The sequence below is a fragment of the Giraffa tippelskirchi genome, chromosome 3 (assembly GCF_054371585.1).
Source record: "Giraffa tippelskirchi isolate mGirTip1 chromosome 3, T2T-mGirTip1v1.2.pri, whole genome shotgun sequence".
In the NCBI taxonomy this organism is placed as follows: Eukaryota; Metazoa; Chordata; class Mammalia; order Artiodactyla; family Giraffidae; genus Giraffa; species Giraffa tippelskirchi.
The window spans coordinates 77,106,743-77,120,845 of NC_137277.1; the positions used below are offsets into that span (position 1 = coordinate 77,106,743).

The following is a 14,103-nucleotide window of genomic DNA, read 5'->3' on the forward strand; positions in this document are numbered from 1 at the left end:
TTAGCACAACAGCATCTGCAATAAGTATAACCATTATAACTGCTTTTTCTTCCTCTAGCTTCCATCACAAATATTCCAGACAATAAGAAACAGATTCCAACCACTGTCTTCCTCAGTCCAGTGAAGACAGAGAAGTTTACTTAGCAAAACATTGTGCCCAATTTTATTTACACTGGTTCACAGACTAGATAAAGGGTACATAGCCATATAAATAAAATTTAGCTTCCAAAAAAAAAAAAAGTTAACAATGCTTTTTTAGAATGAAAAATATTTTAAGTCAACATTAAGACATATGAACTTTTACCTTTCCTCCTCAGTCATATGATGATAAACCATGGTTTGCTGACGTAGCATTGCCAATTCTAAATCCATCATTTGCGTTCTAAACAAATTCAGGCTCCGCCTCATTACTTGGAGCTCCTGAAAAGTATTCTAAAATGCAATATAACAGCATTAACTTCTAAATCACACAAATTATTCTGTAACACAGAGATTTAAGTAACAACTTACTTCATAAAGAGGTAGAACAGATGATTTCTGAGTACTATACGGAGCAGCAGCAAGATCAGGTCCTCTCATCATAGGGTACTTCAAAAGAGTGAAAGTCTGATTAGAAAGCAATGTTAAAGTGACTACTTCCACATCATCTAAGGTGTTAAAAAGGCAGAATTGGGGGAGTACATATGTTTCTCTTTGGGGCATAAAACAAAACCTAAAACCACTTCAAGTTATAAGGAGGAATCAGATAAATCAGTCACCAGTACCACCTACTACTCCTATCTGTTTTAGTTATAAGTCAGTGTATTTGGAACAGGAAAGAGGCAAAGGAACACATAGTTTAAAGCTATTAATATGTCTTACAGGACCTCCTTCTTGCCTTGAGAAAGTAGAAAAATAAAAACAAAACTCAGAAATATAGAAGCAATAGCAAATGTCATTCTGAGATCACAGAAACTAATGATTTGGCTGAACAAAGTAGCAAGCAATCACCACACTCATTCTATATCTGAGTATCTACTATGCATCACTTAGGTAGTGAAAAAGATAAAAGGAAGATAGAAGGCATTCCCAGCCTTCAAGCATTCTCACAGTGGAAGAAACAAGGAGAAAACAGAAGTAGAAACATATACATAATATTGGCTGGGGTTGGTGTGGGGACTGCTATGATGAAAACAATCAAAAATCCAGATTAGGTTAAATGTTCTCAACAGAGATGACACCTGAGCTGTATCTTAACAGTAAACAGGACTTGGTCAGGTGAAGAAAGGCAAGGGCAGGCCATCTCAGGTTAAAAAAAAAAAAAAATGAGGCATGTGTAAAAAAAAAGACAGCTAGGGACACACACCTATGTAGGAGCCTGCATATGGATGTGGAGCATGCTCACAGGGAATGGGCCTGGAGAGACAGGCAGAGGCCAGGTGATAAACAGCATCTGTCTACTGAGGTGGGGTGGAGTGAGGATGGGGAAATTAGCTGAGTTACTGACAGAACACTGAAGAGAAAACCACATCTAGAGAAGAACAAGCTGGTCTAGACAGGTGGAACATGAAGGTGTAAGTGGGCAGGACCCTGGGAATCCCCAGCTTCTCATAACTGCAGCTGAAAGGTTAATTTCTCATTTGTAGACAGAACTACATTTTGTAAGGAGGAAAGAGAGACACCCACTTTCTGGTTAGACTGAAAATCATTAGTTGAAGACAATCATCATGAGGATAAAATCTCTACTTGTAAGTGTATTTTACTACATAACTTGAAAGGCTTCCAACTTACATTTTTACTGTCAAAGGGGCTTCCTGTCTACTACATCATCATGAAAAGGAATGTATTATATACACTCTAGGCTTCTCGACTCTTAGCTGAACACCCCATTCATTATGTTACACTATCATTTTCTTCATTTCCTCAACTGCCTAATCTAAGTAGCTTAGAAAGAGATTTAGAAAGGAAATGTGAAAGGCAAACCAAGAGACAATTCACTTCTTTTTCAAAACTTATTTTGGAAGTTATTTCCATCCCACTAACAAATTTGAGAGCAGTGACTTTAAAAGTGACAAGACACATAGACTATTTTTATTCAGATGCACACGTTTACCTGATTTTTTCTCTTCTTTTAACCCAGTGGAAGCAGACTAATTCTGTACCAGGAGACCAGCATCAGGAGTCAGCAGATGAAGGAAAAGCTTAGTCAGAGAGCAACGAGTGGAGCCAGGAGAAGACACGGCGACACAGAAGCCAAGGAAGGAAAACTTAGAAAGAAGTGGTGAACACTGTCAGATGGAAGAGAAAAGGACAGACAGCACTTGAGAAGTTTTCTTTCTTAATGACAAAGACGACTTGACTAAGACAGAGACAATGGAGGAGAGGCTAAAGAAAGGAGGACACCTCAAATATAAAATCTCTTCTCTAGAAGGGAGGGAGATTGTGAACAGAGAAATTCACCTTGTTCAGAATTAGTTACAGCTTTTCCCTTGAGCTAAGAAGGAAGAGGCTGGGAGCGGGGCAGGTACAGATAAATTTAGGAATGTAGGAAAATGAGGCTGAGGTGGTTCATGTCTGATGGCTCCTAGCTTTTTGGTGAATTAAGAGGTACTCAGACCAATAAAAGAAAACAAAAGTAAGAAAGATAAACTTTGTTTCATACCTGTGAAAGATTCTGCAGTGAATTTCTAATATCATGCAACACTCTTCGCAACTGCATTTCAATGGCAGAAGGCGGGTTCATAGAGCACGCTCGGTAAGGGTAGGCAGCATGTCTGTGTGAGTAAGGACATCCGAGAAGGGACGTGAAGGCACTACAGGTGGCACCTGATATGTTGGGAACACTGTGAGTGCTAAGAGTTCTCATGTGTTCGCACAGGGGCCTTTCCTGCCACTCAGAATGGAGAGTGTGAAGGGAGCAGGTGGACTGAGATCCGGGCGCCGGAGCAGACGGTGAACAAGCCAGAGTCCTCCGCTGACGGCTCTCCTCCAACGGGGTCAGCTCACTCGGGGCGGCTGCTTCTTTCTTTACAGATGTTGGAGAGATGAAAATAGTGGATTTGACCGAAGACTGACCATCACGCTCCATCACTTCTTTTTCTAATCTCTGTTCCTCCTCCTGTGTGTACTTGTACGTGAAGGACGGTGGACTGCATCTGGTCTCTTTTCCAGGGGACAACCGAACATTGACAGATGACACGACTCTCACTGGGCTCAGCAAGGTGGTTGGTAGAGACTGAGACCTCCTTAGAGGATAGCCAGCTTTTGCAAACAGGTACCTCTGTTTTAACAGATCTTTTGACTTGATCAAACTACGCCCCACTCTTTGATTAGACAGACTACAAACCTTCATTTGCGCTCTTTGTAAAGCTGTGTTAACTCTGTCCACAGAAGAGGGAGACCCCGTTGTATTTTCAGCCCCTTTCTCACCACATTTAGCTTCAATAGAAGCCAATGATTTAAGAATATGGTGGGTGGTATACTGGACAAATTCACATTCGCTGCTTTTATCCACATCACTTTCAGCACTTGCTTCCCTTAGTAATTCCACAGGCTGTGCTGGAGACACATCCTCGTTCCTTTTAGTAATTTCAGTAATGTGATCCCCTGCACTGCAGGTGGACTGCTGATGCCCTATGTTCTCAACAGTCTTGCACTCGAGGAAATCCTGGCCATCTGACCTTTTCTCAGCAACTGTTGCTGCCTTCTCTCTTTCCATCTGAAGACAGGTAAGAGACTCCTCCTCTGATTCATTAAAATAAGGCTGGTCTTGTGCTGTTGGTGTGACAAGGTCTTCACCAAATGATGTGACTGTTGTCTCACTGTCACAGCTATCTGCACTACTCCCCATGGCTTGCAAGGACTCATGAACCTATGAAAGGAAAATAGGTAGAAGGATGGAGAATTCAAATAAGTAGCAGCATAAACAAAATACCAAACTGCTATGATGCTTCTATACTTTCGGGGTCTCCCACCTTGGTTTTGGCTCTGGTGCTGTTCTAAACTGCTTTCAGTGTCCTTGATCAACAACTCTGCTTTCTCACAAAGATTATTCCAGATCTTTACTATTTTCCTTAAATACCCCTTTCAACACCCATCTCCTTTCCTTCCTGGAAGAGGAAATGGCAACCCATTCCAGTAATCTTGCCTGGAAAATTCCACGGGCAGAGGAACCTGGCAGACTACATTCCATGAGGCTGCAAAGAGCTGGACATGATGGAGCAACTAAGCACTCCTTTCCTTCCAACATATGACAATGACTCAGAGAAAATGGACAAAAATATCTTAACTTCTTCCTCAATACCTACAAACTTCCCTGTACCTTACCCCATCATTCCCTCCTCTCCATTCTGAAAGAAAACTGTGTCTCTTTTCAAAGCTAATCCCTCCAATCTGTACTTCTGACCACCTCCTCTCAAAGGTTAGGGTATTTCTCCAGGTTCATCCCAGACTTTTCTGCATCAAGCTCTCTTTCTCTTAGCCTTCTTTTAGCCAAACAACTTTCCTAAATCATTACTGTATAAAAAAGACAAAAAGACCTATAACCCTTAGCTATCATCCTTCTTTGAAGAAAGAACATAATTCATATCTTCTCTATCACTGATTTACTCTCCAATCACGCTTCTCATTCAATGCATCAGAACTACTCACTCAAGTACTCAATTTCAGAATAAACAAATTTTCATCTTTTCACTCCAATGGCTACAGCTCTCCTTTTAAAAGTTTCTCCTCCATCTCTCAGTTTTTATGCCTGCTGGATTATTCTGAGTCTCCTTAGAAACTTCTGACTGTCTACTCCTTACATGCTGTTTCTAAGGTTCTTTTTTAGGTTCTTTTTTTCTCTTATTCCAGTTTTCTTTAAAATTTCCTTATAGATGTTTTAACACTCTTCATGTACATTATGTACTGCAGACATAAACTATAAGCTCCTTGAGGATAGTTTAAGACATGCCTGTCTTCTGGGTTATCTAACACACTATAGCATAAAAGTCAAGTAATATTGAGCAAGCTATGGATCCACAGTTTTAGTTAGTTATTAATTAATTATTATAAAATACTGAAATACAGGCAAAGATTGTAAAGAATCTGCCTGCAATTCTGGAGACCTGGGTTCAAGCCCTGGGTAGGGAAGATCCCCTGGAAAAGGGAATGGCTACCCACTCCAGTATTCTTGCCTGGAACATTCCATGGACAGAGGAGCCTGGCAAATCCATGGGGTGGCAAAGCATTGGACAAGACTGAGCAACTAACACTTTCATTTTCTTTCACTGAAATACAATGATGGTAGAAAATTTTTTAAAAAACACAAAATAGGTTAAGGATTAAAATACTCTGTTTATTGGTGGTCCAAAAATGAAGGAGAAGCTTTTGTTGTTGTTGTTTTTAAATATTCAGTCAGAGAAAGATGAAGAATTAGTGTAACTTAAAATTTATAGACAAATGCTCAGATAATAAGACTAAAATTCTAGGATGCAGATGTTGTCATTTGAAAAATAAAGATTGCACAGATTGTCTTAAATATATAGACAGTGAACAATCACCTAAATATAAAGAAGTTAATCATAACGCCTACTACTATAGGAAATATTACCTGAAGATGATTAAGCGAGAGGCAGTCTGTTGAATCTTCAGCAAAACCACTGCTATCAGAGTGCTGACTTGCAGTACGTAACAGTTGATCTACCAAAAGAAATGCAGTTATACAAAACTGCTTTATAGGACTTCAGTGAGTACGTTTATTACATGATTTCCAAAAGATACATGGTACACAACAGTGACTCTTTCTTAGAAAAGTATGCATTACTTATGCCAAATTGTGGCTTCAAAGCATAGGAAATGACTTGAATTCAAAGAAAACTGAATCACATCAGACATTCTCAGTGTTCAGTTGCAAATTAAGCTCTAATTATAATGTATTTTGGTAAATCCAATTAATGTCTTATCCTTGGAGAACAACCTGCTGAAATGAAAAATGGCTCTAATAAAAATTAAAGTCCCAAAATAAACCGTTTTCATTATGTAAAATATGTAAAGACACTTAGGTGAAATCAGAAGTTTAAATGCAGTGTATAAAAACACCTATGGGCTTCCCTGGTGCTCAGTGGTAAAGAATCCACATACCAATGCAGGAAACACAGGTGTGAGCCCTGGTCCAGAAAGGTCCCACACGCCAGGGAGCAGCTTGGCCCATGGGCCACAACTACTGAGTCTGTGATCTAAAGCCCATGTGCCACAACTACTGAAGCCTGAGCAGCTAAAACCTGTGCTCCACAACAAGAGAAGCCACTGCAATGAGAAGCCCAGGCACCATAGCTATAAAGTAGCCCCTGCTCGCCACACCTAGAGAAAGCCTGCATGTAGCAACAAAGACCCAGCATGACCAAAAATAAATAAAATTCTATGTATTTAAAAAACACCCATTACCTTCCCAGTAAGAAAATAAAAATACAATTAAGGCCAACAAATTAACAATTTATATACAAGAAAACTTAAATGTCTCTGATGTTTCAAATGATGCAAACATTTGTAAGTTATGAAACAATTATTTCTTGGCTGAATGAAACTTAATCACATAGGTTCAACTAGAAGGTAACATTGTTGATTTTTATCTTTCCTGGTTAGTATAACCTAAAGAGAAATTTTTTTAAGTAACTAAAAAAAACCAACTAAGCACAGTAGGCATGATCACATGCACAGTCACACTGTGAGCACCCCAGTGGGGGAGACTTTACTGCTGTTACATTTACTGAGGATAACACTTCATGACACAGTCAAGTTCTGCAGAAGCAACAGGCTAAATAAACTGTGTTTACCAAGTCCACATTCATTTAAGATTCGAATGATAGGAAGTATTCCAAAATATGTTTGAATAAAAATCCCAAATTAATTATTGGTTGCCTGACTTTAAAAAATATTCTAATTACCTTAGGTTCAACCTGGAGCAACATGAAATGGAATAATATTTTTCCCATTAAAAATGTAAAATAATTCTGTAATGTTTTGAAGTCAACAGAATTGCATAATTAAATATAAGGAACTGATCCACATCCTTGATAAGTTTAGGTAAATTGTAATAATTGTGAAACTGAATTAGAGTAAGCTGTTACCACAGGTACTAATTATGCAGTATATTATCTGAGAAAATGATTAACATGCCACAGGAGTCATCATCGTAATTATATGTTTGCATATCTTTTTAAAAAGAAAAACTAGATTGTCCGTGTTCTGAAAACAGGAACCTTATTTATTTCTCTTTGTATCCCAAGTAACTAGATCAAGCCAACAATAAAAAGTATTTGCTGAATTAATCAATCTCCATAAAGTTATCTCCATAAAGCAACAACAGACTTAAACAGTTGCTTAGAGGATTTAGAAGTGAAACTGCCCAATCTGCTTGGGCAAAGGGCAGTTGCCAAAGAGCCCAGGAAGCCCTGACCAGCTTCCCTCAGGTTCTCTTCCCTAAGATCTGTCTTGGCCACCGTGTAGTAAAGCCTGTGCCAAGCGCACTTCTCTGCTGTTAGCCCAGTCTGAAGTCACACACACATCAGGTCAAGTGCTTAGGCTTCAGAGCAGATGTCAGGCAGTGGAAAGAACAAGGAGACCTGGGGCAAGTTCTGGCTTTATCATCATAAGCAGTAACTTCTCTCCTCAGAAAATGAGATAATAGTTCTCCTACCTCACAGTGTTACTTCAGAAACTAAGTAGAATGTACGTGAAACCGTTTTTGTAAACTATAAATCACAATTGAGATTCTTTAGTCAGACATTTCAGTTTCACAAAAAGCATAGTTTACCAAAGAAAAAGGCAGAATTAAAAAGAAACAGACTTTTGTCCTAACTGAAGAGGTAAGACATTATTTCTAATTAAAAACTAGGAAGTTAAAGCAAACACTAAAGTGAGAACAAAACAAAAGGTGTAAATTCTATTTATCCAGTATCACAGAGAAACAGTACACCTGTATACTCTGCTAGGCCAAAGAAAATATTGAACATCTTTGGCAATAAGGAAACTATTGGACTGCTCTTTACATACCTACTGAATGTTAACTTGTGACAAGAGTTGTGTCACTAAACCTCTATTGTAAATCCCAGGACTGGATTTGAGATTTAGATTACTGTAGCTTCAAAAATTCTATTACTAAAGTGGGAGTATTTTTATACATGCGCTGTGTGCATTTTTACTAACCTTGTCAAATGACTATATTACCAGTGATTCAAATTCTGCCACTATGATTAACATACTTGCATATCACATCAAAATTTGGAAGGCTACTTTCAAAAAAATGACTAAAACATTACTGTTCTTTCTCCCTCTTTCATGCATATACACAAAACTATTTTACTGTTAATTTACAAAGATGTGATTCAAAAAAATGTTACCATTTTTAGTTATGCCACCAGAAATAAGAGCTCCTACAGAAGACAAGAGGAAGAAACTCAGATGTGAATACAAACCACATTCCATCTTGCCAGCCACAGGAAGCTTACTCCTCAAAGATCTTAAGGTAATTATACTGCTTTTATCCCCCTTTTGACACAGGGCAAGCTGCTTTTTCCAATGTATCCCTTTACCTTTCTAAAGCGAAGATTCCTGGATGGCTATGAACTCTGCCTTAGAGCTCAGGAACACATATATTTATGGACTCACAAAGGGAAAAAAACTAAGCAGTAAAGTTCATTTTGTGTCTGACCAGAACTGTGGTGACTTAGGGAGAGTGGGGATCTTGTTTGTCAGTACTGTACTGCAATAAAAAAAGAAAATTTATATGCAGATTGTTTCACATGGAGTCACTCCAGAGATCAGACAAGAACATATAATTTCCTATTCTAGGAACATACATATGAATCTTTGCTTAAAAAAAAAAAACACAGAAAAACAGGGTGGTTCAGCATGTGTGAAGTTTTAAAAATAAATACTCCTACCTTCAGTGGTCATTTAACTTCTCTTCTCCTTTCCTTTCTCCCTAAATCTCCAAAGCTTTACAACTTTAAAGATGATCAGACATGTTTTTCTCGTTGCAAGTTAAAAGTGAAAGAAATTGATTCAAAGGGTCTTTGGTCAATAATTAATAACTCAAGAGAAGAACAGTATCTACAGCAACTCACCTTTGATCTAGTTTGAATTTAACTAGCTTTAACTATTGCTGAGAAACTGGTGTTTTCTACCAGAGGCACATTCATGTATTATACCTAGGAGCTGGATTTAAGTAATGAAAACCCAGAGGTGGCTAATACAAGTCTATATCTCAAACATAAGCATGTAAAGAGTAGGCCTGACTTTGTTGCTCTATCACTTCCCATCTAGCCCTTGTGCAGAACTAAAACATTATTTAGAATACACATAATTGTGCAAGGAGGTCATTATAAGATAAGTGAATTAAAATTACTTTATGAGCACGAAAGTCTTCAGGAAGATACCAAAAATTCTACAATCACACCATAATGAAGCATGCACCCCTGTGTTCTTAATTTTCTTTTTACATTTATAAGCACTGCAAACACTGACCAATAAAAAAAAAAATACCTTTTCCACATCACCCAAAGACATTTCGGTAATGCGCGTGGAACCCAGTGAGTAGGGGTTTCCTTACCTCTTTTCGACTTGTTAAGACCTAGCTGGCAAGTGGCTGGAACGTGAGGAGCTTCTCCCTCTGTACTCTGGACCTATAAAAGAGTTTCAGGTGGTTAAAACCTGAAGAATCTGTGCCAGAGAAGAGTACTTCTTAATAATCATTTACTAACAACCAATCTAACTAAGAAGGTACCAATGCTTTAAATATTTATGGAATCTGAAAGATGGTAACGATAACCCTATATGCGAGACAGAATAAGAGACACAGATGCATGGAACAATTTTATGGACTCTGAGGGAGAAGGTGAGGGTGGGACGTTCTGGGAGAATGGCATTGAGACATGTGTATTTTCATATGTGAAACAGAGCACCATTCCATGTTCGATGCATGTGACAAGGGCTCAGGGCCGGGGCAATGGGATGATCCAGAAGGATGAGAGGGGGAGGGAGGTGGGTGGGGGGTCCGGGAAGGGGAACACATGTAAACCCATGGCTGATTCTTCTCAATGTATGGCAAAAACTATTACATATTGTAAAGTAATTAGCCCCCAACTAAAATAAATAAATTTATAAAAAAAAAAAAAATTCTACCTTGAAAAAAAAAAAAATAAAATAAAATAAAATCAATGGAGAAATTTGGAAAAAAAAAAAAAAAAAAAGTGCAACCTATCTCAAAATTGTTAGAATGTCCCACATGTCAATTTCATGATCTACTTTTCAGTTAACCACAGGACTGTAAGTTTATAGCTAACAAAGAAAACTAACTACATGTGTAAAGTATAGTACTTCATTAAAAATAAGTTGCTATTAAATGAAAAACGGAGCCATACGAAAAAGTTCTTCTCTAAATGTTAAACTGCAAAGTGTAAAGTCAATCCCAGAGAAACACAAATACACTCACTGCAGCACACTGGCACACACTCAAGGCAATTACAAGTCTTGCATCTTGAAAAACAGCACATCATGCTCCTACTGCAAAATCTTATAAAAGTCCACAAATTTTCAGGTTTCACATAACCACTCATGTGTAAGACGGCTTTACACATAAATGTTCTTTTAAGACATAACTTGGAAGTTGTACGTGGACAAGCAGGTTTCATTACAGGATTAAAATGTGAAAGATTTTAGCCATAAATTCTCCATGAAAATTACGTTCAAAAAGATACCAAACCCACAGAAGCTGTCCTTTTACGCCGTCTTTTTGTTTTCCTACCTGAACAACTACGCAATTTAGGAATTGCCAGATTCTTTACTCATCATACCTACTCCCCCAATACTCTGTCTATCCTAACAACTTAACTCTATACTAAAATTAAATACTTGCGGGAGTATAATACTAATGCCCAACAGTTGACTCTGTAATGATTTAATAATAAATAACATCGTAGTAAAGTGGGAAAACCCGCCAAACATTTGGGCTTCTGGCCTTGAACAAACTGGAAAGTAAATAGCAAACAAGTTTTAGACAGAACCCTGTCTTTGAGCTATGAATCCCATCCCAGAGTAAGAAATATTCCATAGGAATGAGTGGAAAAGCCAACATGAAAAACACTTAAAAGGTTAAAGATCTTATTAGCCAGTTTTAAACTGCTCTGATTTGTGCTTTGTTCTACATAGTTGAACATGAATCCGTGTTTATGTATCTTTTGAAAACTGAAAGCATACTGGTCATTTAAAACCATCACCTATAAATTATATATAAAATAGTTTCTACTATTCTTTGTTATTATCAAAAAATTGTATTCTTCAAAGCAGCAGACATAAGTTCAACAGGAAAACCATTGTTTTGTGTGCAAAGAAACAAAATACATTTTCTTTTTATAGTCAACAGAAGGTCTATTATTAGCCTCTATTCAGGCCTAGCCTACTTCAAAGAGTTTTCTGTAAACCAAATATCAAACAGACTGAAAAAGTGTAACAGAAATCCAAACGTCTCCTTAATTTTATTCTAAGAATCTCAGCTTAGGCAAAAGATTATGATCTCTCATTTTTAAATGCAGAATTATCACATATTCTTCGTGTGTGTGTGCTCAGTCGTGTTCAACTCTTTGCAACTGCATGAACTATAGCCCTCCAGGCTCCTCTGTCCATGAAATTTTCCAAGCAAGAACACTAGAGTGGGTAGCCATTTCCTTCTCCAGGGGGTCTTTTCGACCCAGAGATCAAACCTGTGTCTCTTGCATTGCAAGCAGATTCTTCACCACTGTGCCATGGGAATTCCCTATTTTATTCTTTAGATTTATAAAATTAGTCACAAGATAACATGACTTTAATGTGTATGTATCTTCAGTGAACTATCCTTCAAGATGCTACTCCATTGCCAAAAAAAAAAAAAAAAAAATCTCCCTCTCTCCCTCCACTACAAATTCCGTAATTAACAAAGAAAAAAAGAACAAGGCCCTTAAAAATGAGCTGACAGTATCATATTTTACTAATAAAGCTACTCAAGTTAGGATCCTTCCCCCTACTTACGCAAAATCATCAATAACTTGGAAGATAGAAAAAGAATTGCTAGTGATAATGGTTGAATTTCATAGCTTATTATGTTTCATTATTAGTTACAGTTATGCAGAGGAAAGCATTCAAATTCAAGATGGGGTACCCCACAGAAAATTATAACCCAAACACAGATCTTAAGGTTTATTTGGCAAGATTTTTCCTACTCCATGGTTTTAAATCCTCAGTGAAATTCTGATCATTTGCTACAAGTTGATCTTTTATTAAATTAACTATAGCTAAATATTGATAACTGAATTGAGTGATGGATAATGGGTGTTCCCTCTACTATTTAATCTCTGGGTAAGTTTGAAACTTCTCATAATAAAAATTTTAAAAAAACCACTAAACCAAAATGATAAAATCACTGGGTCTCAGTGTTTGGGGATTTAAAGCTGTAGGAAAACAGCTTTAGAATAATCCACACGTTTGAGTTACTACATTTTAAAAATGTTTTCATCAAACAAAGATTTCTTTTTGAATCAATGTCCTGCTACCAGGCAGATACCTAGTTTGGTTTTTCAAAACCTGTCACATTTATCTTGACTAAGACACATCTTCTTAGGCACAATACTACTGTACTGTTTTATAGGGCAGCAACACATAGAATGTTCCAATTCAAAGAACCCTTCCTCTAAGATTTAAAAAAACTTTTACAGCAAAAAGGTCTTCCCAGGTGGCGCTAATGGTAAAGGACCCGCCTGCCAATGCAGGAGACATAAGGGACATAAGTTCAATCCTTAGGTAAGGAAGATCCCCTAGAGGAGGGCACAGCAACCCACTCCAGTATTCTTGCCAGGAGAACCCCATGGACAGAGGAGCCTGGTGGACTACAGCTCATAGGGTTACACAGAGTTGGACACGATTACAGTGACTTAGCATGCAAAAAACCAAAAACCAACTTAGTACAGCAAAAAAACAAAAGTGAAGCTTCAAAAATCACAATTCTAATTTTTAATACCTCAAAAAATTCAAAGGAAAGCATTATTTTTCCAAAGAAGTGGCATGAAGCGGTGCATTGCATGACTTGAGTTCTTGACAGTGTCTGACCCTATTAACCAGTCGGACTGCACAAATTGCATGGCATAATCAAAAGGAGCAGGTTTGTACAAAGACCCAAATTCAAGTCTTATTCTGAAAGACCAATGGAACAACTTAACTGTCAGGTATTTGACTGGTTTGGGATTACTTTAACTCAGACCAGTAAATATAATAAAAAGAATCCTGAAATTTAATGGCTAAAGTAAGTAATGAAGTATATAAGTTAAATCAGTAATCAGTGTGAAGACAGGATCAGAAACATTTACTAAAGCTTCAGTAGGTTAAAAAACTGTATATGCAGCCAACAGTATCTTAATTTAAATATAAACTTATTTATAGAATAAAGAGACACAAGGCAACTTATTTTCAGAAATACATAGATAAAAGCTCTCCTTCCTTTAACGTTCAAAGTATAAGAAATTTTTCCTTTACATCTAAAAGATGAACAATTGCTTATAGAGTAAAATCATTCTGGTTAACTGTGAATCATTCATACTACTAATCTGTGGCTCTAGACAGTTACCATGATGTATCTATGCGAAATAAATTATTTCAAGAACACAAGAATAATCCAAACAAGTCATTAAGAATTAGAAAACTCAAAAGTAGGTCTTTAAAACTTTTAGATACACTGAAACTAGCCTGCAAGATATTTTTTATAAGGCAAATTGATTTTTAATTGACAATAGTGTCTGGCCTTTTTTTTTTTTTTATCATAAGAGAGAGTCATTTTCACGCTCCAAGGCTTGGGTCAGTCTTGTCATCTATTTAACTCTTTTTACATTTAAATAGTTCTCTCTGTTCCTGGTGACTGTCAGATCTTACCTTCTGCCTCAGAGGTACCAGGTAGCTTCATACACAGAGCCACGTCTGCAATTTTTTCTCCCACCTAGTTACCTAGAGCAGTTGGCATTCAAGTAACCTGAAAACTGGCTTACTGAGAGACAGAGTGTGTGCTCTAGCTTATATTTATTCGCTGTTTTTACAAAAGGAAGAAAGTTCCCAATAGGAATCAAG

At 37.4% G+C, this 14,103-nt stretch overlaps 1 protein-coding gene across 11 annotated transcripts in view; it reads right to left on the reverse strand.

The window, feature by feature from the left end:
* ITPRID2 (ITPR interacting domain containing 2) overlaps positions 1 to 14,103 on the reverse strand; it is a 116,851-nt gene that overhangs the window by 13,565 nt on the left and 89,183 nt on the right. For 8 of the 11 annotated variants that reach the window (XM_081581019.1, XM_081581020.1, XM_081581013.1 and 5 more), the window contains 5 exons: positions 9,569 to 9,641; positions 5,570 to 5,658; positions 2,642 to 3,850; positions 511 to 588; positions 305 to 432 (listed from right to left, as the gene is read on the reverse strand). In XM_081581019.1, the coding sequence (XP_081437145.1) occupies positions 305 to 432; positions 511 to 588; positions 2,642 to 3,850; positions 5,570 to 5,658; positions 9,569 to 9,641 (1,577 nt within the window). Of the gene's footprint in view, positions 1 to 304; positions 433 to 510; positions 607 to 2,641; positions 3,851 to 5,569; positions 5,659 to 9,568; positions 9,642 to 14,103 lie in introns of all 11 variants that reach the window. The other 3 variants (XM_081581016.1, XM_081581015.1, XM_081581009.1) reach the window with 1 other exon arrangement.